At 49.0% G+C, this 26,133-nt stretch overlaps 1 protein-coding gene, 1 long non-coding RNA gene and 1 other non-coding gene across 6 annotated transcripts in view; 1 reads left to right on the top strand and 2 right to left on the bottom strand.

Annotated features, from left to right (window-relative positions):
• Positions 1 to 234: 234 nt before the first annotated feature.
• LOC134732406 (uncharacterized) lies at positions 235 to 7,698 on the bottom strand. The gene is made up of 3 exons (XR_010115524.1): positions 7,552 to 7,698; positions 4,330 to 4,433; positions 235 to 755 (listed from the first exon to the last, which is right to left on the bottom strand). It is a non-coding gene; the product is annotated as an uncharacterized lncRNA (long non-coding RNA).
• PRPSAP1 (phosphoribosyl pyrophosphate synthetase associated protein 1) overlaps positions 6,314 to 26,133 on the top strand; it is a 43,622-nt gene continuing 23,802 nt past the window's right edge. The window contains exons 1-3 of one of the 4 annotated variants that reach the window (XM_055242159.2): positions 6,314 to 7,996; positions 13,247 to 13,299; positions 17,486 to 17,552. In XM_055242159.2, the coding sequence (XP_055098134.2) occupies positions 7,926 to 7,996; positions 13,247 to 13,299; positions 17,486 to 17,552 (191 nt within the window). In that variant the 5' untranslated portion in view covers positions 6,314 to 7,925. Of the gene's footprint in view, positions 8,558 to 13,246; positions 13,300 to 17,485; positions 17,553 to 26,133 lie in introns of those variants that run through there. The other 3 variants (XM_055242158.2, XM_055242161.2, XM_055242160.2) reach the window with 3 other exon arrangements.
• LOC129463407 (U6 spliceosomal RNA) lies at positions 24,831 to 24,937 on the bottom strand. The gene has a single exon (XR_008651175.1). It is a non-coding gene; the product is annotated as a U6 spliceosomal RNA (small nuclear RNA).

Consider the following 26,133-nt stretch of genomic DNA (forward strand, 5'->3'; position numbering starts at 1 on the left):
CAGACACCCTCAAACGCCTCCAAAGACTCCCACCAAGAGCTACTGAAACCGAGGCACAGATGAGATCGAGGACTCAGTGCCTTGCGATTCCATTTCGGATTTTCCAGAGACCAGCCCAGCAGCTGCTGCCTACCACTGTCCTTGCTGAAGCTGGGAAGGGTCACTCCCAGCAGGCTTGGCTCTGTCTGCCTGTATTTTGCTCCTGCCCCCAGCATGGTTTCTGGTACCCTATAGAGAGAATCAGCTTAGAGATCCAAGTTGGTATTATTTTTAGAAATAAAGATCACTCAGTCCCAGCTTGCTGAGGCTTGTTTGGAGAATGAAAACAGGGAAAGGCCTCGTATTTTTCCAAAGTTCAAGTTGGAGTGGCGCAACGTGGATGCAAAACTTCTGAATTATTGCCTGAAATGTTCTTTTTCCTTGCAAAGACTGACCTTGTCTTCCAGTTAGTTCCTCCCTTGGGGACAGGGCTGAGCAATCCTAAACACACCCCTCTTTGTCTTGTCCTGTTTGTTCCGGATAACGTTTCATGCCAAATCTGTACTTATGCCGCCCTTTGTCTTCTAGTTTCTAGTACAGAGGAGATCTTTCTATAATTCATGCTGAAACTGGCTCGGTTAACAAGCAGCTCATTTTTTAAAACTTGAAAACTGAAATAGGGTTGTAGATGCAAAATGTCATTTTGTGGAGGCACAGCTGTCTTCGTTTTTGCAGGAGGTATCCAGCAGGTCTGGAGCCTCAAGAGTCAGCCTGGTCTTATAAAGAGAAACGGTAAAAAAAAAACAAAACTGGTCAAGTGAAGTCTCACTTCAAACGTCAAAAAAGACATTTTAAGGCCGGGCGCAGTGGCTCACACCTGTAATCCCAGCACTTTGGGAGGCCGAGGTGGGTGGATCACAAGGTCAGGAGTTCAAGACCAGCCTGGCCAATATGGTTGAAACCCCATCTCTACTAAAAATACAAAAATTACCCAGGCGTGGTGGCGCATGCCTGTAATCCCAGCTACTTGGGAGGCTGAGGCAGGAGAATTGCTTGAACCCAGGAGGCTGAGGTTGTGGTGAGCCGAGATTGTGCCATTGCACTCCAGCCTGGGCGACAAGAGCGAAACTTCGTTTCAAAAAAAGAAAAAATCCCTGACCCATCAGTAAAAATGAAGACCCTGTGAAAGTTGTCAGAAGCAAAATTGAGTCACTTTTGTTAAAACAAAACAAAAAACTCTGACAAATAGAGCTGGGAAAGGCTATAAAGAGAAGGTTCTTATGCATAAATGCCAGATAACAAAAACTATCACGGAAGACTCAGCAAAAATTACAACCTTGCAGAAAGGCCTCTGAAACCTTACACAAAAAATACTTCTGCGAGGACATCTGCCTAGCAACTGCCTGTACGACCTGGCACTGGGTCACACTTGTTGTTGATCCTTGTAGCCAAGGAAAATTATCCCAAAACAATTGTGTAATCCCCCTCAATCTTCCTCTAAAAAGTTTGTCCTCCTTTACCTCGTTGGATACACACATAGTTTACTATGGCACACATATTCCCACTGTCATGCCCAATCCCAAATAAACGTTGCTTTATTTCAGGGAGTCTGTCTCTCTCTTTTTTTTTTTTTTTTTTTTGAGACAGAGTCTCACTCTGTTACCCAGGCTGGAGCGCAATGAGGCGATCTCGGCTCACCGCAACCTCAGCCTCCCGGGTTCAGGTGATTCTCCTGCCCCAGTCTCATTAGCAGCTGCGAATACAGGCGGATGCCACAACACCCAGCTAATTTTTATATTTTTAGTAGAGACAGGCTTTCACCATGTTGGTCAGACTGGTCTCGAACTCCTGACCTCAGGTGATCCACCCGCCTCGGCCTCCCAAAGTGCTGGAATTACAGGCATGAGCCACCATTCTGGGCCATAAATTCTGTTAAACAAGATTAAATCTGACTCCAAGTCCTCTGCCAGGACTGGTACATAAAAGAGCCCCAGGGCCTTCCCCAGTTCCTGAGCTTCAAGGAGAGCCTCTGGTCTTCATTCTTTCCTCATCTTTATGACAGTCCCCAGGGCACTTGCTGGAGTCCCCACCTCCTCGTCCGACTGTCCCTTCAATTTGTGAGGACTCCCTCTCTCCAAAGCTGGGGCACTCAGGGACACTCCAGTTCTTGCCTTTGGGAATTGAGGCTTTCAATAATAAAAGCCTCAATTCCAGCTGCTCGGGAGAGTCATATGAGCCCAGGAGTTTGAGTCCAGCCTGGGCAACATAGTGAGACCCTGTCTCTTAAATAAATAACTAAAAATAATAAAAGCCTCTTAAGGGAGTCTCAGGTCCTCAGAACGCGTCCCTGCGCGCCTTCTTTCTCTTGAGACATGTAGGAAAATATGACTCAGATAGTCTAAGTCAGGTTCTTTTGCCACTTTGTTTATGAGCATTTCCCCATCATAAATGATTCTTTTAAAAGCAAAGCTTTTTTCTTTCTTTCTTCGTTTGAGACAGTCTTGTTCTGTCACCCAGGCTGGAGTGCAATGGTATGTTCTTGGCTCACTGCAACCTCCACCTCCCGGGTTCAAGTGATTCTCATGTCTCAACCTCCCGAGTAGCTGGGATCCGAGGTGCTCGTCACCACATCTGGTTAATTTTTTTTTTTTTTTTTTTTTTTTCTTGAGACTGAGTCTCGCTCTGTCGCCCATGCTGGAGTGCAGTGGTGCAATCTCGGCTCACTGCAAGCTCCGCCTCCCAGGTTCACGCCATTCTCCTGCCTCAGCCTCTCCCAGTAGCTGGGACTACAGGCACCTGCCACCACGCCCGGCTAATTTTTTGTATTTTTAGTAGAGACGGGGTTTCACCGTGGTCTCGATCTCCTGACATCGTGATCCGCCCGCCTCGGCCTCCCAAAGTGCTGGGATTACAAGCGTGAGCCACCGCGCCCGGCCCATCTGGTTAATTTTTGTATTTTTAGTAGAGATGTGGTTTCGCCATGTTGGCCAGGCTGGCCTTGAACTCCTGATCTCAGGTGATCCACCTGCCTTGGCCTCCCAAAGTGCTGGGATTGTAGGCGTGAGCCATTGTGCTGGACAAAGCAAATGTTCTTTTTTTAAAATTTTTAAATTTACTATTTATTTATTTAGAGACAGAGGCCCAGGCTGGAGTGCAGTGGCGCAATCTCGGCTCACTGCAACCTCCACCTCCCAGGTTCAAATGATTCTCCTACCTCAGCCTCCTGAGTAGCTGGGATTACAGGCACCTGCTACCACACCTGGCTAATTTTTGTATTTTTAGTAGAGATGGGTTTTGCCATGTTGGCCAGGCTGGTCTCAAACTCCTGACCTCAGGTAATCCACTAGCCTCAGCTGCCCAAAATGCTGAGATTACAGGCATGAGCCACCATGCCCAGCCTTGTTTGATCGATCGATTGATTGATTGATTGATTGATTTTGAGATGGAGTCTCACTCTGTCGCCCAGGCTGGAGTGCAATGGCTCAATCTCAGCTTGCCTGCAACCTCCGCCTCTGGGTTCAAGCCATTCTCCTGCCTCAGCCGCCCGAGTAGCTGGGATTACAGGTGTCTGCCACCATGCCCAGCTACTTTTTTGTATTTTTAGTAGAGACAGGGTTTCACTATGTTGGCCAGGCTGGTCTTGAACTCCTGACCTCGTGATCCGCCCACCCTGGCCTCCCAAAGTGCTGGGATTACAGGCGTGAGCCACCGTGCCCGGCTCCAGCCTTGTTTTTCTTTTTAAAGTGATGGAGTTTTATGATGCTGTCCAGGCTGGAGTGCAGTGGCTGTTCACATTTGTGATCCTAACTCACTGCAGCCTTGAACTCCTGGGCTCAAGGGATCCTCCTGCCTTAGCCTTCTGAGTAGCTGGGACCACAGGTGTGGGCCACCACACCCAGCTCCTAAAAAGCAAACTTTCTGATGGTTGCCAAATATTCCACCGTTCGGAAGCATCGTCGTTTGTAGAGCTATTCTGTTATTTGGGGGGCATTTCGGTTGTTTCTAATTTTTTAGTGGCTAAATTGAGTAGGTGCTCCTGAGGCCCAAAGTGCTATCTTTGGGCATTGAGCAATGAGCTGTTTCTGTCCCTTCACTTCCCTCCTCAGGTACACAGACCCCTGCAATGCTCCCGTAGGAGGGGGACTGCGGGGGAAACGTGGGTCACAAGCATTGCAGAGGGCTTTGAGCATCAACCTCTTCTGAGGAGGACATGGGAGAAGGCAAGCCAGACCACGGCAGGCCTGCATGTCAGGCGGGATGCGTGACACCCTAGCCAGGCTCAGCATGCCTGCTTTAGTCTGCGTGGGCTGCTACTAAATAGACTGGGTGGCTTAAACAACAGACACTGACTTCTCACAGTCCTAGAGGCTGCAAGTCCCAGATCAGGGAGCCACATGGTCAGGTGCTGGTGAGGGCTCTTTCCAGGCTGCAGATGACCACTTTCTCCCTATGTTCTTACATGACAAAGAGAGGAGAAGCCCTGATGTTTCTTCCTCTTTAGGGGCACTAATCCCATCACGGGGTCCCCACGCTCATCTAAACCCAGCTCACCTCCAAACACTCCACCTCCTAGTCCCATCACACTGGGGGTTAGAACTTCAACATATTAATTTTGGGAGGACACAAACTTTCAGTCCATAACAATGACCATTGGCCACCCTGGGCGTCCCCACATTGTTGCAAAGCCCATGCTTGTGCTGGGGAGTGGGACCCTGGACGTGTTACTGCTGGAGGGTGTCCACGTTCTTGGCATCTTGAACAAAGAATTGGACAAAACGCACAAACAAAGCAAGGAAAGAATGAAGCAACAAAAGCAGAGATTTATTGAAAATGAAAGTACACCCCACAGGGTGGGAGTACGCTGAGCGTAGGGGCTCAAGAGCCCCGTTACAGAATTTTCTGGGGTTTCAATACCCTCTAGAGGTTTCCACTGGTTACCCGGTGCACGCCCTATGTAAATGAAGGGAATGAAGTCAAGTTACAAAGTCATTCACTCAGTGTATGCCCTATGTAAATAGGATATTTCCTCTATGCCCTATGTAAATGGAGAGGATATTTCTTGTCATAGCTGAAGTATTTCCATTTTATTTCGTTCTAAGAAGTCAGTGTGAATTGGCCTTACGTACCCTCACTCCAGACCCTATTCGCCTGCCTCAGAAGTGTTTTGTGCTCCCCTTGTCAGCAAGCATTTATTTTTAATTTTTTTGAGTCAGAGTCTTTCTCTGTTGCCCATGCTGGAGTGCAGTGGCTCAATCATAGCTCACTGCAGCCTTGGACTTCCGGGCTCAAGGGATCCTCCTGCCTCATCCTCCCAAGTAGCTGGGGCTATAGGCTGACGAACTTTTTATTGTTGTTATTGAGACAGAGTCTCACTCTGTTGCCAGGCTGGAGTGCAGTGGCTCGATCTTGGCTCACTGCAACCTCCGCCTCCCGGGTTCAAGTGATTCTCCTGCCCCAGCCTCCCGAGTAGCTGGGACTACAGGCGCGCCACCACCCCCGGCTAATTTTTGTATTTTTAGTAGAGATGGGGTTTAAGCATGTTGACCAGGATGGTCTCAATCTCCTGACCTCGTGATCTGCCCACCTCGGCCACCCAAAGTGCTGGGATTGCAGGCGTGAGCCACCGTCCCCAACCTGTTTTTTTTTGTTGTTTTTTGTTTTTTTTTTGAGACGAGGTCTCACTCTGTCACCCAGGCTGGAGTGCAGTGGCACAATCTCAGCTCACTACAACTTCCGCCTCCTGGGTTTAAGCGATTCTCCTGCCTTAGCCTCCCAAGTAACTGGGATTACAGTTGCCTGCCACCACACCTGGCTAATTTCGTGTGTGTGTGTGCGTGTGTGCACGTGTGTGTGAGATGGAGTCTTGCTCTGTTGCCCAGGATGGAGTGCAGTGCCACGATCTCAGCTCACTGCAACCTCCGCCTCCTGAGCTCAAGCGATTCTCCTGCCTCAGCCTCTTGAGTAGGTGGGATTACAGGTGTGCACCACCACATCTGGCTAATTTTTTTTAAATTTTTTTTTTTTGAGACAGAGTCGCGCCCTCGCCCTGTCGCCCAGGCTAGAATGCGGTGGCACAATCTCAGCTCACTGCAAGCTCTGCCTCCTCGGTTCACGCCATTCTCCTGCCTCAGCCTCCCGAGTAGCTGGGACTACAGGCGCCCACTGCCACGCCCAGCTAATTTTTTGTATTTTTAGTAGAGACGGGGTTTCACCGTGTTAGCCAGGATGGTCTCGATCTCCTGACCTCGTGATCCGCCCGCCTCGGCCTTCCAAAGTGCTGGGATTACAGGCGTGAGCCACCGCACCCGGCCACATCTGGCTAATTTTTTGTATTATTAGTAGAGACGGGGTTTCACCATGTTGGCCAGGCTGGTCTCGAATTCCTGACCTCGTGATCCACCCACCACAGCCTCCCAAAGTGCTGGGATTACAGGCATGAGCCACCGTGCCCAGCCTAATTTTTTGTATTTTCAGTAGAGACAGTGTTTCGCCACGTTGGCCAGGCTTGTCTCAAACTCCTGACCTCAGGTGATCCACCCACTTCAGCCTCCCAAAGTGCTGGGATTAGAGGAGTGAGCCACCACGCTCAGCCAACACCTGGCTAATTTTTGTATTTTTAGTAGAGATTGGGTTTCGCCATGTTGCCCAGGCTGGTCTTGAACTCCTGACCTCAAATTACCATCCGCCTCGGCCTCCCAAAGTGCTGGGATTACAGGCATGAGCTACTGCACCCATCCTGTTCCCCCTTTTTTTAAAGAAGGTAACAAGGTTTTTGTCCGGGTCCATGTGCTGGACATGTGTGCAGTGGTTAAATAATTTGGCCTAGGCTGTGTACCCACTGTCCTTCTTTTTTTTTTTCTTTTTTCTAGAGAGCTATTGGAATAGGGACCAGGCTGCTACAGGCTCAGGGCAGCTCAACTTCCAAATCCTGTAGCTTCAGGCTTGTGGTCCTTCATGACATGCTGAGTCACAATCTACTGCCCCCTCAAGCCCAATGTCACCACATTCTCAGAAGGATGGTACTGTCAATGTGAGAGGCACCTCTCCTCCCCTCAATTTCTGGTGCAGCTGATAACTAGAGACCTCAAATGCTTCCCTGGGCTTTACTTTCTACTTCAACAAGTACCGATTGCGGGCCTCTGGAGCCCATACACTGTCCTAGACACTGGGAAACACGGAGCACTCAGGAATACACGATCTTGGCGGGGCGTGATGGCTAAGGCCTGCAATGTCGGCATTTTGAATGACTGAGGTGGGAGGATGGCTTGAGCCTGGGAGGTAGAGGCTGCAGTGAGCCGTGATCGCGCCGCTTCAGTGAGCCGTGATCGCGCCACTGCACTCCAGCCTGGGCGACAGAGCGAGACCCTATTTCAAAAAATAAATAAATAATTAAAAAATTAAAAAAAAAAAAAAAACTCACGATCTGGCCGTAAAATGGGTTACATCCTAGTTTGGAAAATAGATGTTTGCAAAGGTAAATAAATATGCAAGCATCAAAACAATAACAACAACAGAAATTTAAAAAATGCAAGCATCTACATGTGGCACGGTCCCGCGGGCCGGGCAGCTTACTGTGGTTGAGGTCACCGGAAAGATTGTGGAGCAGACGCATCGCGAGTGGGTCTCGGAGGGGGGCGCATATGGAAAGAGGGGAAGGAGGGCTTTTTTGATTGAAAGCGAATACCGGAAAGAGGGCCTTTGGCACGTTCAGGGAACCTTGCCTTGCACGCAGACACAGGGTTGGGGATCTGTTCGGAAACGCCTGAAAGATCAGGCTCAGGAGAAGACCACCTTCTGGCCGCTTCAGTACTGCGGTCAACCAGCTGGAAAGAACCCCGCCCTCTACTTTTCAAATTAATCTCAGGCCGGCGCATGCGCCTCGTGGGGCGGGCGCTGTGCTACCATAGACATGCAGAGCTAGATCGTATACCTCCTCGGAGGCGGACATGTTGGGTCCTGGCCAAAAAGTTGGAAACACCTGGGGCCACTACCGAGGTAGGCTGCTCCTCCCAAGAAGGTGAGACCGGAAGAGCTCCCGTGGAAGCGGTCAAAGCAGGGGCGGGGCGAGCCTGTGACACGCCCCTCGGAAGAACAGGCTTTTAGACAGTCGCCAGGCTCCCTGCCCTCATCTGAGATGGCGGCCTGAGGGCACTCTAGCCGACGCTCTTCCGATGCCCGGAGGGGGCGGTGGCCTTGCCTCTGGCTCTGAGGCGGCGGCGCGGGGCGCAGCGAAGGCTCGGCCGCTGCAGTCCGTGGTGTGGGGTACGCAAGGGCGCGGACCTCGGAGCTCTCCCCGCTTGCGCCGAGTTTCTCAGCGCCTTCCCCACCCGAACCGGGGTCTCGCAGTCGGAAGCGCTCCGAGTGCAGCCCCGCGCGGGGCCGGCCGTAACCGCGCCGCGGGCCGGACGATGCCCAAGAAGCTGCTGCTCTTGCCCCCGCTCTCCGCGTCCTCGGCTTTCCGCGTCCCGCGCGCCCGCCCCGTTCCCCCGCCGGCCATGAACGCCGCTCGCACCGGCTACCGAGTCTTCTCGGCCAACTCCACGGCCGCCTGTACGGAGCTGGCCAAGCGCATCACAGAGTAAGGGGGCGGCGGGAGGGCCGGGCCGGGGACGGCGGCGCCTAGCTCTCTCCTTCGCGCCCCGAGGGACCCGCTCCCCTCCACCCGCCCCACCTCCTGCACCTGGGGCGGGAGGCGCGGGCCTTCCCGGCCGGACAAAGCTTGGAGGTGACGGACACCACCCCCCGCTCCCCGGTTTTGCAACTGGGAGGCTTGGGGCGGACTCTCGGTGACCTCAGCCCCCCGCCCCGTGACTGGGTCCGCGGCCTGCCTGCCTTTCGTCTCCGCACTCCCACACCCCGGGGCGGGCCGAGCTTTCTGGAGCTCCCGGAGTGCGTGCCTTGGGGAGAGGGGCTCAGGGCGTGGCTCCCTTTCCCACGGCTGGAGTTGACCTGGGAATCTGACCGCCGCCATTCTCAAGTCTCCCTGCAGTGAGACCCGCGGGCGTGGTTGTGACTTGGGGGACCCGACGCGGCAGGTGCGGTCGCAGAGCAAAGGTGTGGGGACCGGCAGTGCGAAGAAGGCAGTTCCAGGGAGGCAGATGGGCCGGAGCTGGTGGTAGAAATGACAGGCCTGACCCTGCGTTGTAAATCAGCTTGTGATAAGATCAGTCATTTGTGTCTTTAACCCAACGAAGCCCCTGTCTCAAATCCCCTTTGGGGTCTGACAGCTCTGAGATGCCCTCTCAGCCCTGCCACTTACTAGCTCTGTGTCAGTGGGCAAGAGACTTGATTTCCCTGAACCTCATCTGTGAAATGGGCGTGATTCTGTCTCTTGGCCGAGAATATTGTATGACCGGGATAATGTAGCAGTAGTATCTGGTTCTAGCAGAGTAGGGGCTCATAGTGGCCCTCTGAATAGTTGTTTACTAAATGGCCTCTTTTCTTTTTCTTTTTTTGAGACGGAGTCTCGCTCTGTCACCCAGGCTGGAGTGCAGTGGCGCGATCTTGGCTCAATGCTCTGTCACCCAGGCTGGAGTGCAGTGGCGTGATCTTGGCTCAATGCAAGCTCCGCCTCCCGGGTTCAAGCCATTGTCTTGCCCCAGCTTCCCAAGTAGCTGGGACTACAGGCGCCCGCCACCACGCCCGGCTCATTTTTTGTATTTTTAGTAGAGACTGGGTTTCACCGTGTTAGCCAGGATGGTTTCGAACTCCCCCTGAGCTCAGGTGATCCGCCCGCCTCGGCCTCCCAAAGTGCTGGGATTACAGGCGTGAGCCACCGCGCCCTGTGAGATGGCCTCTTTTCTAGTTGGCTCTTTTGGAGAATCCCAGAGCTCTGATATAAAGGACCTTTATATGCCCTTTCCACATACACTTGTTAGAAATCTAAGACATAAAATGAATAGCTCGTCTTTTAATATTTAAAGTCATTTTCACATTTTAAACAGTTTTCATAGAGTTACTTCGTTACTTTTTTAGGGTTGACAAATAATTGCAGGGATATATTTTAAACTTCTGGGGGGAAATGTAGAAGAAAGGGAAAACTTTAGTCATATTTTTTTTCAGCTCTGCCCGTTTTTTTTTTTAATAGTTGGAGTTTTGGAGATTGGAAGAATGTTAAAAAAAAACAAATCAATCCTTTTGCAGTCTACTACCTAGTTTCTATTTCTAACCGCTGATTATTTGTCTTTCTTTTTGAGGCCAGTGAAAACACTGACTTTAAACGAAGCTTCTGTGTGTATCTAGTGGTTCAGATTTACCCTACCCGACCTTGAGGGAGAGCAGAGGGAAGCAGGGCACATTTTAAAAGTCAGTGAGGGTTTTTTTTGTTTTAGATTCTTCCCTGGCAAATTCCAGAAAGATTTTGAATTACTATAAATGATACATATTCATAAATACTTCCCTTATCTGTTTTACTTGTCGCTCAGTAAGATTTTATCTTATCTGTTTTATTTATTTTGAGACAATCTTGCTGTGTTGCCCAGGCTGGAGTGCAGTGGTGCCATCTCGGCTTACTGCAACCTCCACCTCCCAAGTTCAAGCGATTCTCCTGCCTCAGCCTCCCAAGTAGCTGAGATCACAGATGCCTGACACCACACCTGGCTAATTTTTGTATTTTTAGTAGAGATGGGTTTCACCATGTTGGCCAGGCTGGTCTCAAACTCCTGACTTCAGGCGATCTGGGATTATAGGCGTGAGCCACTGCGCCCAGCCCACCTGGAGTATTTTTAAAAATTGTTATATACATAACATAAAGTTTACCTTTTTAACTGTTTTTTTTTTTTTTTTTGAGACGGAGTTTTGCTGTTGTTGCCCAGGCTGGAGTGCAATAGCGCCATTTTGGCTCACCCACAACCTCCGCCTCCCGAGTTCAACTGATTCTCCTGCCCCAGCCTCCCAAGTAGCTGGGATTACAGGCTTGTGCCACCACGCCTGGCTAATTTTGTATTTTTAGTAGAGATGGGGTTTCTCCACGTTGGTCAGGCTGGTTTCAAACTCAGGTGATCACCCAAACTCAGGTGATCCACCTACCTTGGCCTCCCAAAGTGCTGGGATTACAGGCATGAGCCACTGCGCCTGGCCTACCTTTTTAACCATTTTTAAGTGTACACTTCAGTGGCTTTAACTACATTCACAGTGTTGCACAACCATCACCACTATTCATTTCCAGAACTTTTCATCATCCCAAACAGAAACTCTGTACCTATTAAATACTAACTCCCCATTCTCCCCTCCCGCATTCCATGGTAGCCTCCATTCTACTTTGTCTCTATGAATTGCCTATTCTTGGGACTTCATACAAATAGAATCATAGTGTTTGTCTGTGTCTGGCTTATTTTCCTCAGCATACCTTTTCCAAGGCTCCGTCGTGTCATAGCACATACCAGAATTTCTTCTTTTTTTTTTTTGAGACGGAGTCTTGCTCTGTCGCCCAGGCTGGAGTGCAGTGGCACGATCTCTGCTCACTGCAAGCTCCGCCCCCTGGGTTCACGCCGTTCTGCCTCAGCCTCCCGAGTAGCTGGGACTACAGGCACCCGCCACCACGCCCGGCTAATTTTTTGTATTTTTAGTAGAGACGGGGTTTCACCATGTTAGCCAGGATGGTCTCGATCTCCTGACCTCGTGTTCCACCCGCCTCGGCCTCCCAAAGTGCTGGGATTACAGACGTGAGCCACTGCACCCGGCCGCAGAATTTATTCTTTTTTTAAGGCCAAATAATATTCCATTGTATGTGTATACCTGGCTGAAGTTTTGTTTTGTTTTGTTTTTTTTTTTGAGATAAAGTCACCCAGGCTGGAGTGCAGTGGCACAATCTTGGCTCACTGCAGGCCCCGCCCCCCAGGTTCAAGCGATTCTCCTGCCTCAGCTCCCAAGTAGCTGGGATTATAGGCGCCCACCACCACACCCAGCTAATTTTTGTGTTTTTAGTAGAGACAGGATTTTTCCATGTTGCCCAGGCGGGTCTCGAACTCCTGGCCTCAAGTGTTCCGCCCACCTTGGCCTTCCAAAATGCTGGGATTACCAGCATGAACCACTGTACCTGGCCTGGCTGGAGATTTTAATTTTATTTTTATTATTATTATTTTTTTGAGATGGAGTTTCGCTCCTGTTGTCCAGGCTGGAGTGCGATGATGCGATCTTGGCTCACTGCAACCTCTGCCTCCTGGCTTCTGGCAATTCTCCTGTCTCAGCCTCCTGAGTAGCTGGGATTATAGGCGCCTGCCACCACACCCGACTAATTTTTGTATTTTTAGTAGAGAAGGGGTTTATTGTATTAGGCTGGTCTCGAACTCCTGACCTCAGGTGATCCGCCCGCCTCAGCCTCCCAAAGTGCTGGGAATACAGACGTGAGCCACCGCTCCCGGCCTGGAGTATTTTTAAATATATTCCCTTACATCATATCATTTCACTTGTAAAAAGAGTATTGCTTACTAATCAGGACTTAAAACCTCACACTACTATGAATTCCTTAATATGATGTAATGTCTAGTCTTTGTCCATATTTCTCTGATTATTTTTTAAAATGGCTTTTTTTTTTTTTTGAGACGGAGTTTCGCTCTTGTTACCCAGGCTGGAATGCAATGGCGTGATCTCGGCTCACCACAACCTCTGGCTCCCAGGTTCAAGCAATTCTCCTGCCTCAGCCTCCCTAGTAGCTGAGATTACAGGCACGTGCCACCACGCCTGGCTGATTTTGTATTTTTAGTAGAGATGGGGTTTCTCCATGTTGGTCAGGCTGGTCTCAAACTCCTGACCTCAGGTGATCCGCTCGCCTCGGCCTCCCAAAGTGCTGGGATTACAGGCGTGAGCCACCGTGTCCGGCCAAAAATGGCTTTTTACACTTGGCTTATTCTAATTAGGATCCAGACGAGATCCACACCACATTTGGTCAATGATGTTGAAGCCTCTTTCCTTCTCTATGCTTTTGATAATTCAGGCATTTATCTCTGGCGTGTATTATTGAAATCATTGCTAGTAACCAAGTATTTGGAAGTGATTTTCCAAGAAAATTACTATTCAAAGAACAATGCACCAGACATTAACCATGGGTTGTGAGCTCTGTCTGGTAAAGCAGTATGTTACAACGTGGTGAGCTGCTTATGGAGTGACAGCAGAATTTTAGTTTAATGAATTAGATTTTCTAAATTATTTTTTGGAAAGAGTGCCAGCTTAATTATTTGAGTCTTTTTATTAGACATATGCGTATGAACTGGAATTTTTTTAAAAAGAGAAATCTTAATTTCCCTTTTTTGTTCTTTTTGGTCTATAGGCGCCTTGGTGCTGAACTGGGGAAGTCTGTTGTGTATCAAGAGACCAATGGAGGTAAGTTAAAATTTTTTTTTATTTATTTAGTTTTTTTGAGACAGAGCCTCACTCTGTTGCCCAGGCTGGAGTGCAGTGGCACGATCTTGGCTCACTGCAACCTCCGCCTCCCAGGTTCAAGCAATTCTCCTGCCTCAGCCTCCTGCGTAGGTGGGATTACAGATGCCCGCCACCACACTCGGCTAATTTTTGTATTTTTAGTAGAGATGGGGTTTCACCACGTTGGCCAGGCTGGTCTTGAACTCCTCACCTCAGGTGATCTGCCCACTTTGGCATCTCAAAGTGCTGGGATTACAGGCATGACCACTGTGCCCAGCCTTTATTTATTTATTTATTTATTTTTATTAAGATGGGTCTCTAGCCGGGCGCGGTGGCTCACGCTTGTAATCCCAGCACTTTGGGAGGCCGAGGCGGGCGGATCACGAGGTCAGGAGATCGAGACCATGGTGAAACCCCGTCCCTACTAAAAATACAAAAAATTAGCCGGGCGTGGTGGCGGGCGCCTGTAGTCCCAGCTACTCGGAGAGGCTGAGGCAGGAGAATGGCGGGAACCCAGGAGGCGGAGCTTGCAGTGAGCCGAGATCGTGCCACTGCACTCCAGCCCGGGCGACAGAGCGAGACTCCGTCTCAAAAAAAAAAAAAAAAAAAGATGGGTCTCACTATGTTGGCCAGGCTGGTCTTGAACTTCTGAGCTCAAGCTGTCTTCCCACCGCAGCTTCCCAAAGTGCTGGGATTACAGGTGTGAGCCACCGCACTCGGCTTCCACCACGTTATTTCTAAAATGTCAATATTTTTTCTTGCTACTGCTTCCTTACGTCTACCCTCTAGCCTGGGGTCCAGTCTTTTTAGCAATCACATGGGGCTCCTTGGGAATCCAGATTCTACCCCTTTACCTGCCTCATCTTTGATCCATCCATTACCACATCTTGTGTGCTCTGACTTTGGATTGGAATACATCTTAAATCTGACCCCTTCTCACAACCTCTGCTGCTCCCACTTCAGTCCAGCCTGCCGTTTGCTACTTGCTAGACACCTTCCGAAACAGCTGCCATGGCCTCCCCGTGGCCACTCGTGCCCTGCCACAGTTTTCTTCACACAGTAGCCAGCAGTCTTTTTAAAACAAGTAGATGAAACCCTTCCCAACCCCAAATCTTCCAGTGGCTTTCCTGTCACTGCTAGAATAAATTCCAGACTCTTTAGCGAGTAAAAAATGAAATCCAGAGTCCTGCAAGTCCTGGCCCCTTGGCTCCCTGACCTCCTGTCTCTCTCTTTCCCCTCACTCTGTCTGCTTTCTTTTTCTTTTTTGATGGAGTCTTGCTCTGTCACCCAGGCTAGAGTGCAGTGGCATGATCTTGGCTCACTGCAACCTCCACCTCCCAGGTTCAAGCAATTCTCCTGCATCAGCCTCCCAAGTAGCTGGGATTACAGGCATACGCCACCAAACCCAGCTAATTTTGTATTTTTAGCAGAGACGGGGTTTTGCCATGTTGGTCAGGCTGGTCTTGAACTCCTGACCTCAGGTGATCGTCCGTCTTGGCCTCTCGAAGTGCTGGGATTACAGGTGTGAGCCACCGCACCTGGCCCACTCTGTCTGCTTTCTGAGTGGACTAACTGCCTGCCCCTCTGCTTGACATGCTCGGATCCCACATCTTCCTGTGTTCCCAAACCCCCTTCTGTGCTGCTCCTTCTGGATTGCAGTGAGGCCCTTGTTTTCAGCCCCATTGTTCTTTCTCCTTCGTCATGGCTAGCGTCTCTGGCATATTGGGCCTGGAGGGTTTGCTGGCCTTGGTGTTGTATCATCTTTCCTGGGTCAGTCTTTGTCCCTTCGTCCAAGTCCTGCATTTTGGGGTTCCCAGTACAGTTCCTGACATGGAGGAGGCTTCAGCATTTGTTGAAAAAATAATAAGGATGTCGCCCGGGCTGGAGTGCAGTGGCGCAATCTCAGCTTACTGCAGCCTCCGCCTCCCAGGTTCGAGCAATTCTCATGCCTCAGCCTCTCAAACAGCTGGGATTACAGGCATGTGCAACCACGCCTGGCTAATTTTTGTATTTTTAGTAGAGACAGGGTTTCGCCATGTTGGTCAGGTTGGTCTTGAACTCCTGACCTCAGGTGATCCATCCACCTCAGCCTCCCAAAGTGCTTGGATTATAGGCGTGAGCCACTGCGCCTGGCTCAATAACTTTCAAACTCCCTTTTTCAATGCACTACCAAAAATCAGAAAGCCACTGTAAAACCCAGTGAACATTTAGCATGTTTAACAACTTTTCACAAGCTGACCCTGACTTTCAGAAGTGAAATGAAAATGGCAGAATTTATCTGAAGATCCACAGTCTAGAAACAGAACTACTGCTCTTTTGAGGGGCGCCATCTCAGTGGCATCACTGGAAGGTCCAGATTGCCTGCCACACTGGTAATCAATTATGGGGGGTCGGGTGCCAACAGATGTCTGGCTTTAAGGGATTTAAGTCCATGCTGAAAGGTGGAAAGGGAGAAGAGGACATAGAAACGAATTTGTGTTTTCAGACCACAAGGCTTTTGTGTGCTGAGGTGGCCATGTGTGTCAAAGTCAGGGAACCCCTCTTCCTGGGAGCTGAGGGGAAGTCTCTCAAAACTAGAAGGGAAAGATGCTTTCCCCACATCAATCCAGCTTCGGAGACATTCTCTTCATGACATATGCTCCTTCCCCCAGAGCAACAATGAAGTGTTCTGTGTGCTAACAACATAGCTTAGAAAAAAAAAATTCTGCGTTTTTATAAAACTTGATACAAAATAGCATTTCAAACTGTACAGTCACCAGAAGTACACAGTTATCCAAAATGCACACGCTTCCCTCGGCATCTCCAGCGGGTGCCTGGTGTGTTCAGGCATCTCCACTTTCCGTAGAGTCATTCCCCTCCTCGCCAGCGTCAGCTTTTTCCTTTTTCCCTTGGGTACCTTCTCTCCCTTCTTTGCAGTGGCCTTTTTAGGCCTGGGCTCTGGCTTTGGAGGGAGGAGCAGGTTTAGCAGACAGCCTCACGGATCTTCTCTGTGGTTCGTCCTTCACCTTGGCCTCATCTCCCTTAGCATCCCCTTCAGCCTTTCTCTTGGGGCATGGTGGCAGTGAAGGCAGCCGGATGTAGGCACTGGGAGCGGGATGCAGTGGCGGTGCACGGACTGCGGTCACTCGAGGGGTCGTTCTTGCTTCCTCTTCTTCACACTGCTCCAAGACTTATTCTTTTGCCCCAGATGAAGTGTTCGTTTAGATTAATCTTTACTCCCTCCAAATGTTTCTAGCTGTTGCATCATGAGTGCTTTGCTTTTCTGCTGTTTTTTTTTTTTACAGACAAGGTCTCTGTTGCCCAGGCTGAAGTGCAGTGGCACAGTTTCAGCTCACACTGCAGCCACGACCTTCTCTGGCTCAGGTGATCCTCCCAATGGGACTACAGGCACGTGTCACCATGTCCAGCTAATTATTTTTTTGAGATAGAATCTCGCTGTGTCGCCTAGACTGGAGTGCAGTGGTGCAATCACGGCTCACTGCAAGCTCCGCTTCCCGGTTCAAGTGATTCTTCTGCCTCAGCCTCCTGAGTAGCTGGGAATATAGTCGTACACCACCATGCCTGGCTAATTTTTGTATTTTTAGTAGAGACAGGGTTTCATCATGTTGGCCGGGCTGGTCTTGAAGAACTTTTTTTTTTTTTTTTTTTTTGAGACAGGATCTCGTTCTGTCGCCCAGGCTGGAGTGCAGTGGCGTGATCTCGGCTCACTGCAAGCTCCGCCTCCCGGGTTCACGCCATTCTCCTGCCTCAGTCTCCCGAGTAGTTGGGACTACAGGCGCCCGCCACCACGCCCGGCTAATTTTTTGTGTTTTTAGTGGAGACAGGGTTTCACCGTGTTAGCCAGGATGGTCTCGATCTCCTGACCTCATGATCTGCCCGCCTCGGCCTCCCAAAGTGCTGGGATTACAGGCGTGAGCCACCGTGCCCGGCTAATTCTTGTATTTTTTGTAGAGACAGGATTTTGTCATGTTGCCTAGGCTGTTCTTGAACTCTGGTGCTCAAGTGATCTGCTTTCCTCGGCCCTTCTAAAGTGCTAGGATTACAGGCATGTGCCACCGCGCCCGGCATGAAGGGCTTTTGTTTTTCTTTTTTCTCCTTTTTAACATAGGAGCTTTTCTCAAAACTTTAGAACATTTTTATTTTTCAGAAACAAGAGTTGAAATAAAAGAATCTGTTCGTGGCCAAGATATTTTCATTATACAGACAATACCCAGGTAAGAGGGTGGACTACTTTATCTCTTTTCTGTAAAAACCTTAACAATATAATTGATTATCTTTTCATATGAACAACAACTTAGTGTTTTTAAAAGTTATATATTCAGGTCAGGCATGTGGCTCACGCCTGTAATGCCAGCACTTTGGGAGGCCAAAGTGGGCAGATCACAAGGTCAGGAGTTCGAGACCAGCCTGACCAATATGTAGAAACCCCATTTCTGTTAAAAATACAGAAATTGCTGGCCGGGCACGGTGGCTCACGCCTGTAATCCCAGCACTTTGGGAGGCCGAGGCAGGCGGATCACGAGGTCAGGAGATCGAGACCATCCTGGCTAACATGGTGAAACCCCATCTCCACTAAAAAATACAAAAAAATTAGCCGGGCATGGTGGTGGGCGCCTGTAGTCCCAGCTACTTCGGAGGCTGAGCCAGGAGAATGGTGTGAACCCAGGAGGCAGAGCTTGCAGTGAGCTGAGATCGTGCCACTGCACTCCAGCCTGGGCGACAGAGCGAGACTCCATCTCAAAAAAAAACAAAAAACCAAAAAAAAAACAAAAATTAGCCAGGCATGGTGGCGTGCACCTGTAGTCCAGCTGTTTGAGAGGCTAAGGCAGGAGAAGTGCTTGAACCCGGGAGGCAGAGGTGAGCTGAGATCGCGCCGCTGCACTCTAGCCTGGGTGACAGAGTGAGACTCTCTCTCACCAAAGAAAAAAAAAAGTTATACATCCATTTGCATGTTAAACTAAATGCTTCCCCAAATACAATTACTGTCTTCTGGAATTCCTACCATTTGTCACACTGTACTGTTACCTGTTTACTTCTCCCCAGGCTTTTTTTTGAGACAGAGTCTCACTCTGTTGCCCCGGCTGGAGTGCAGTGGCACAGTCTTGGCTCACGGCAGCCTCTACCTCCTAGGTTCAAGTGATTCTCCTGCCTCAGCCTCCCTAGTACGTGGGATTACAGGTGCCCACCACCATGCCCAGTTAATTTTTGTATTTTTAGTAGAGACAGGGTTTCTCTATGTTGGCCAGGCTGGTCTTGAACTCCTGACCTCAAGTGATCCGTCCACCTCAGCCTCCCAAAGTTTTGGGGTTATAGGCGTGAGCCACCACTCCCCAAGCTTTAAACTCCTGAAGGACAAAGGGTTTTCCCATGGTTTGCACTGACCCTAGGCCAGTGTCTGTCAGCTCAGCTCTGCTGTAAAGCTTCTAGTTGTTACGTGTGGTGCATAAACTGCTCCTGGTTCATACCCATAAGACAGGTTTTTGCACTGCATTTTATCTTGCATTGTGGCCTGTTTCTAGCCTATCTCTGTTTCATAGAGCATCACCCTTGCTTCCCTCAGGGCAGGGGGCTGACGCCTGGGGAATCCTGGCCTGCTTGAGTGGGAACGTCCATGCTTCTATGCGGGACTATCTCCTTTCTCACTGCCTGACAGGGAGTGGGCCATTACACCATCTGTGTCTCTGAAAAATCCAGACCTTCATGTCCTGATCAGTTTACATTCCGCAGACCATATTAGTAATAAGAATGGCACTGAGTGCCACCAGTGTGCCGGATGCTTTATATGTTTCATTTTTGTTTGTTTTGTTTTTTGAGACGGAGTCTCACTCTGTTGCCTAGGCTGGAGTGCAGTGGTGTGATCTTGGCTCACTGCAGCCTCCACCTCCGGGGTTCAAGTGATTCTACCTCAGCCTCCTGAGTATCGGATTACAGGCGCCTGCCACCATGCCCGGGTAATTTTTTTGTATTTTTAGTAGTGATGGGATTTTACCATGTTGGCCAGGCTGGTCTCGAACTCCTGGCCTCAAGTGATCCGCCTACCTCAGCCTCCCAAAGTGCTGGGATTGTAGGCGTGAGCCACTGTGCCTGGCCCTATTCAGTCTTCTTTAGTTTGGAGCAGTTCCTCACAGCCTTTGTTTGACTTTCTTTTTTTTTTTTTATTTGAGAGAGGGTCTTGCTTTGTTACTCATGCAGGAATGCAGTGACACAATCATGGTTCACTGCAGCCTTAAGCTCCTGAACTCAAGCAGTCCTCCCACTTCAGCCTCCTTAGTAGCTGGGACCATAGGCGTGTGCCACCATCCTGTTCTAATTTTTTGTATTTTTTTTTTTTTTTTTTTGAGACGGAGTCTCGCTCTGTCGCCCAGGCTGGAGTGCAGTGGCGCGATCTCGGCTCACTGCAAGCTCTGCCTCCCGGGTTCACGCCATTCTCCTGCCTCAGCCTCCCAAGTAGCTGGGACTACAGGCGCCCGCCAACACGCCCGGCTAATTTTTTGTATTTTTAGTAGAGATAGGGTTTCACCGTGTTAGCCAGGATGGGCTCGATCTCCTGACCTCGTGATCCGCCTGCCTCGGCCTCCCAAAGTGCTGGGATTACAGGCGTGAGCCACCGCCCCTGGCCTGACTATCCGTCTTAAGGGGAAGACCTGATGGGCTTGCCTAGGCATACAGTGCCCATAGGAAGGGAGCTTTGGCACAACTTGACACACCACATAGCTGTTCCCTGGCCATCTGTGCTTATCCTGGTTTTTGTTGGTAGTGAATAGTGAGGTTACTTTGTCATCGCTATTTTTTCTGCATTCTTGAGTTCCTTAGGGCGTAGGAAAGGGCCACATGTGACCCTAGGTCCATGGTTTGGCCACCTTAGACTACTGAGCTCTCTACTAGTTGATGAAAGGGTGCGGAGTAACAGACCATGGCCTTTGTAGCCATGGGTTGGCCAGCTTTGTCACTAATCCTCCAAGAAATATTGGGGTCTAAATTTTTTTTTTTTTAGACGGAGTCTCGCTCTGTCGCCCAGGCTGGAGTGCAGTGGCACAATCTCGGCTCACTGCAAGCTCCGCCTCCCGAGTTCACGCCATTCTCTGGCCTCAGCCTCCCGAGTAGCTGGGACTTACAGGCGCCCACCACCACGCCCAGCTAATTTTTTGTATTTTTAGTAGAGACGGGGTTTCTCCGTGTTAGCCAGAATGGTCTCGATCTCCTGACCTCGTGATCCGCCCGCCTGGGCCTCCCAAAGTGCTGGGATTATAGGCGTGAGCCACTGCGCCCGGCCATTGGGGTCTAATTCTAAAAGCAGTATTGATTGGTGAAGTCTCTTTACTACCCTAATTGAATTTGTGATAACGAAAGAATTTGTCATGTAAAGAGTTATCTTTAAGAAATCTTGTTGGTCAGGTACAATGACTCACACCTGTAATCCCAGGACTTTGAGACACGAAGGCGGGAGGATCACTTGAGTCCAAGATGGCCTGAGAACAGCCTGGGCAACATAGTGAGACTCCATCTCTACAAATAAAATTCGAAAATTAGCCAGGCATGGTGGTGTGCACCTGTAGTCCCAGCTACTCGGGAGGTTGAGTTGGGAGGATCGCTTGAGCCTGGGCAGTCGAGGCTACAGTGAGCTGTGATTGCACCACTGCACTCTAGCCTGGGCAACAGAGGCAGATCTTATCTCAAAAAAAAAAAAAAAAAAAAAAAAAAAAAGTCAAATTGTTAACACTAATTCTTTGGTCTGCATTGTAACCTGGAATGTGAGTTGGACTTCTCCAGGAAAAGACTGAACTGAGTTGGTGCATAATCAGAGCAGTTCTCCTCTGGCACATGAGCAGCTGTGCTCGTGGCATCTTTGTTTTGTTACATGTATTCAGGGATCATCTGTGAGTCAGGGGAGGAGCTAAGAGGTTATAACCTTCTCACGGCGGAGACCCCATTTTGTTAGATAGTCCAGGAGTCTCCAACCTTTTTGGCACCAGGGACCAGTTTTGTGAAAGATGGTTTTTCTCCCCGCCCCCGCCCTTTTTTTTTTGTTTTTGAGATGGAGTTTTGTTCTTGTTGCCCAGGCTGAAGTGCAATGGCACGATCTCGGTTCACTGCAAACCCCACCACAACCGCCGCCTCCCGGGTTCAAGCGATTCTCCTGCCTCAGCCTCCTGAGTAGCTGGGATTATAGGCATGCGCCACCATGCCCGGCTAATTTTGTATTTTTAGAACTGACAGGGTTTCTCCATGTTGGTCAGGCTGGTCTCGAACTCCCAACCTCAAGTGATCTGCCCGCCTCAGCCTCCCAAAGTGCTGGCATTACAGGCGTGAGCCACTGTGCCAGGCCGTTCATGGTTATCTCGAACTAGTCAAGCATAGAAACAGCATATTGTTAGTGTCCTTTGTGATAAGAAGTTGAATTTTATAAAATTCTTGGCTTTGATATCACATGGTAACCAGGAGTGCTCAGTATAAGTATTTAATACGTGCAATCTAGAGTGATGGTGGGGGCAGTAAAGACTGAACTTGACAAACGAAGGATCATCAGTGTGCAAGTGTCTTCCAGGGAAGGGACAAAAGAAGCATGAAAAAATGAGTTAGTTAATAGCAAATTGGGAAACACTTACAGTTTTTCTCACTTGTATCTTGAGTATTAGAAAATTTGACCATGGTTAGGTGTGGTGGCTGATGCCTGTAACCCTAGTACTTTGGGAGGCCAAGGTGAGAGGATCGCTTGAGGCCAGGAGTTCGAGACCAGCCTAGGCAATATATTAAGACCCTGTCTCTATTTTTTTTTTGAGACAAGGCATTGCTCTGTCACACAGGCTGTAGTGCAGTGGCACGATCTCAGCTCACTGCAGCCTCCACCTCCCAGGCTCAAGTAATTCTCCTGTCTCAGCACCCATCGTCTTACCCTCCCAAGTAGCTGGGGCTACAGGCACATGCCACCACGCATGGCTAATTTTGTATTTTTAGTAGAGACAGGGTTTTGCCATGTTGCCCAGGCTGGTCTTGAACTCCTGAGCTCAGGTGATCCGCTTGCCCCAGCCTCCCAAGGTGCTTGGATCACATGCATGAGGCACTGTGCCCAGCTTTTATTTAAAAGAAAAAAGAAATTTTGGCCAAAGGAAGAAGTAGGAAGCACTTCATAGAGTTGCAGCGAAGAGAGAGTCTTGTACAATAACAACGACAATTTTACATACGTCAACATGGAGAGACACCTTCCCTGTTGAAAAAGGCACACAGGTATAAATGGGTACTTCTGAAAACCAGAACCCTGTCCTGAAGATGGTGAAGTTTCTTTATGTGTATTTGGTGTTGAGATAAAAGCCACAAGTCTCCTTCTAGTGGTTCAGTTTAAGAGCATCGAAGCAAAAATATCATCACCTGGCATTTTCTGTCTCTTAAGCTGATAGGGATGGAAGAAGAAAGGAAAAATTTTGAAAAAAGACAGAGGTTGGATGTGTTGTTTTGTGTGGGTGTGCAGCCCATAAAGAAGGTTATTAGGTTTGTCACAATAAACTAGTTCTTTTTGTTGTTTTTTTGAGACGGAGGCTTGCTGTGTTGCCCAGGCTGGAGTGTAGTGGCGCAATCTCGGCTCACTGCAACCTCTGCCTCCCAGGTTCAAGCAATTCTCCTGCCTCAGCCTCCCGAGTAGCTGGGATTATAGGCGTTCGCCACCACAGCCAGCTGATTTTTGTATTTTTAGTAGAGACGGGGTTTCGCCAGGTTGGCCAGAATGGTCTCGAACTCCTGACCTCAGGTGATCTACCCGCCTCGGCCTCCCAGAGTGCTGAGATTACAGACGTGAGCCACCGTACCCAGCCAATAAACTAGTTCTTTTAGTGCTTGAGTACTGGATACTTTAGTACCAACTAAAGAACACGGATAATTTAATTTTTTTTTTGAGACAAGCTTCTCTCTTGTTGCCCAGGCTGGAGGGCAGTGGTGTGACCTCGGCTCACCGCAACCTCCGCCTCCCAGATTCAAGTGATTCTCCTGCCTGAGCCTCCCGAGTAGCTGGGATGACTGGCATGCACCACCATGCCTGGCTAATTTTGTATTTTTAGTAGAGATGAGGTTTTACCATGTTGGCCAGGCTGGTTTTGAACCCCTGACCTCAGGTGATCCACCCACCTCGGCCTCCGAAAGTGCTGGGATTACAGGCATGAGCCACCACGCCTGGCCTAATTTTTTATTTTATTTTGTATTTTATGTTTTATTTTATTATTTTATTTTTTGAGACGGAGTCTTGCCGTGTTGCCCAGGTTGGAGTGCAGTGGCACAATCTCAGCTTACTGCAACTACCGCCTCCTGGGTTCAAGCAATTCTCCTGTCTCAGCTTCCCGAGTAGCTGGGATTACAGGTGCACACCACCACACCCAGCTAATTTTTGTATTTTTAGTAGAGATGGGGTTTCTCCATGTTGCCTAGGCTGGTCTCGAACTCCTGACCTCAGGTGATTCACGTGCCTCGGCCTCCGAAAATGTTAGGATTACAGGTGTGAGCCACTGTGCCTGACCTGGTTTTTTAATATTATCTGCAGTTACATAGATGAAGGAATATATTTTACAGGTTTTTCTGTTTTTGGGAGGAAGGGGGCATTGTCTAAAGTAATGACTAATTTTAGGCAAACAGACCAAAGCTTAGAATTAAAATAAGCTTAGTTGCCTTCAGAGCTGTTGTTCTAAAATCACATAGATCCCTTTTTTTGGTGCTGTTTTTTCTTGGAATAGCTTTGGAATTACTGCTTCCAAACTTGCAGCGTATTTCTTTTGACTGTTCTAATAATAGCAGACTTTTGGTTGTTGAGGATAGGTTTAATTTTTGGAAATGGCAAAAAGCCATTCAGAACAAAATGATTATTTTGGGTAATTGAACTGTGTGATATTCAGAGATTTTCCAGATATACCAAGCAATGGAACTAAGTAAAATATGAAGCTTATAAAGTATATTTTAAAGGATAATTTTTATGTTTATGTACAAGTTCTAGGGTGTTGATGTAAAGTAAAAAGACTCATTAAAATAACATTTACAGCTGGGCACGGTGGCTCACGCCTGTAATCCCAGCACTTCGGGAGGCCGAGGCAGGTGGATCAGTTGAAGTCAGGAGTTTGAGACCAGCCTGGCCAACATGGTGAAACCCCGTCTCTACTAAAAATACAAACAAATTAGCCAGGCATGGTGGCGGGTGCCTGTAATCCCAGATATTCGGAAGGCTGAGGTGGGAGAATCGATTGAACCCGGAAGGCAGAGGTTGCAGTGAGCCAAGATGGTGCTACTGCACTCTAGCCTTCCAGCCTGGGTGACAGAGTGACTCAGTCTCAACAACAACAACAACAACAAAAAATTTACAACTGCTGCAGATGATTAATTGTTACAGTTGGGAGCAGGGTAAATTCTCCCCCATTACTTCCAGCTATGGTGTTGGTTTCTCTTTTGCAAGCCTGGCCAGTTTAATGAATGCGTATACCATGCCTGTTTCCTCACCTCAGGTTAGGTTTTTTTTTTTGCCCCATATGGAACGCTTCACGAATTTGCGTGTCATCCTTGCACAGGGGCCATGCTAATCTTCTCTGTATTGTTCCAGTTTTAGTATATGTGCTGCCGAAGAGAGCACACCTCAGGTTAGTTTTTGCCTGTCCAAAATGCTAGAGCAGTAAGGGCTGGGCTTAATATAGGATGTGGTTTTCTTAGGGGAAAGAAAAGTAGTTGGTTGGCTGGGCATGATGGCTCAAGCTTTATTCCCAGCACTTTGGGAGGCCAAGGCGGGAAGATTGCCTGAGCCCAGGAGTACAAGACCATCCTGGGCGACATGGTGAGACCTTTCTCTATTTAAAAAAAAAGAAAGAAAAGTAGTTGGTAAAACAATTAAGAATGTCCTACTTAGAGATAAAGACTACAAGAGCTAGCCAGGGTGTACTTGCAACATTCTTAGGGAACAGATAAAGCAGAGACTGCCAGCCAATTTCTCTTTGCCCTGCTCGTTCACAAAGTAACTGCCTGGTGTCCGATTTGTCCAGTATCTCTCAGTGAATGGGTAAAGCCAATGTGACAAAGCCCCTTTTGTCACCTTTCTGACCAATAAGGGGTGAGGTGTGGGGCTTTCTTTAGCCTTGGGCTGGAGGATGTTGAATCCCTTGGAAAAATGGAAAATAACCTCATGGGAAATTGCTCTTTTTTTTTTTTTTTTTTTTTTTTGAGATGGAGTTTCGCTCTTGTTGCCCAGGCTGGAGTGCAATGAGGCGATCTCGGCTCACCACAACCTCCACCTCCCAGGTTCAAGCTATTCTCCTGCCTCAGCCTCCTGAGTAGCTGGGATTACAGGCATGCGCCACCATGCCTGGCTAATTTTGTATTTTTAGTTGAGACGGGGGTTTCTCCATGTTGGTCAGGCTGGTCTCGAACTCCCGACCCAGGTGATCCACCCGCCTCAGCCTCCCAAAGTGCTGGGATTACAGGTGTGAGCCACCGCGCCTGGCCTTTTTTTTTTTTTTTTTGTTGAGACAGATTCTCGCTCTGTAGCCCAGGCTGGTGTGCAGTGGTATTAGGTCAGCTCACTACAACCTCCGCCTCCCAGGTTCAAGCAATTCTTCTGCCTCAGCCTCCCAAGTAGCTGGGATTACAGGCCACCTGCAACCATGCCCGGCTAATTTTTGAATTATTAGTAGAGACGGGCTTTTACCATGTTGGTTAGGCTGGTCTCTAACTCCTCACCTCAGGTGATCCAGCTTCCTCGGCCTCTTGGATTACAGGTGTGAGCCACTGCGTCCGGCCCAGATATTGCTTATTAATGAAAGGAATGTTACCCTGAAA

The sequence above is a fragment of the Symphalangus syndactylus genome, chromosome 14 (genome assembly GCF_028878055.3).
Source record: "Symphalangus syndactylus isolate Jambi chromosome 14, NHGRI_mSymSyn1-v2.1_pri, whole genome shotgun sequence".
In the NCBI taxonomy this organism is placed as follows: domain Eukaryota; kingdom Metazoa; phylum Chordata; class Mammalia; order Primates; family Hylobatidae; genus Symphalangus; species Symphalangus syndactylus.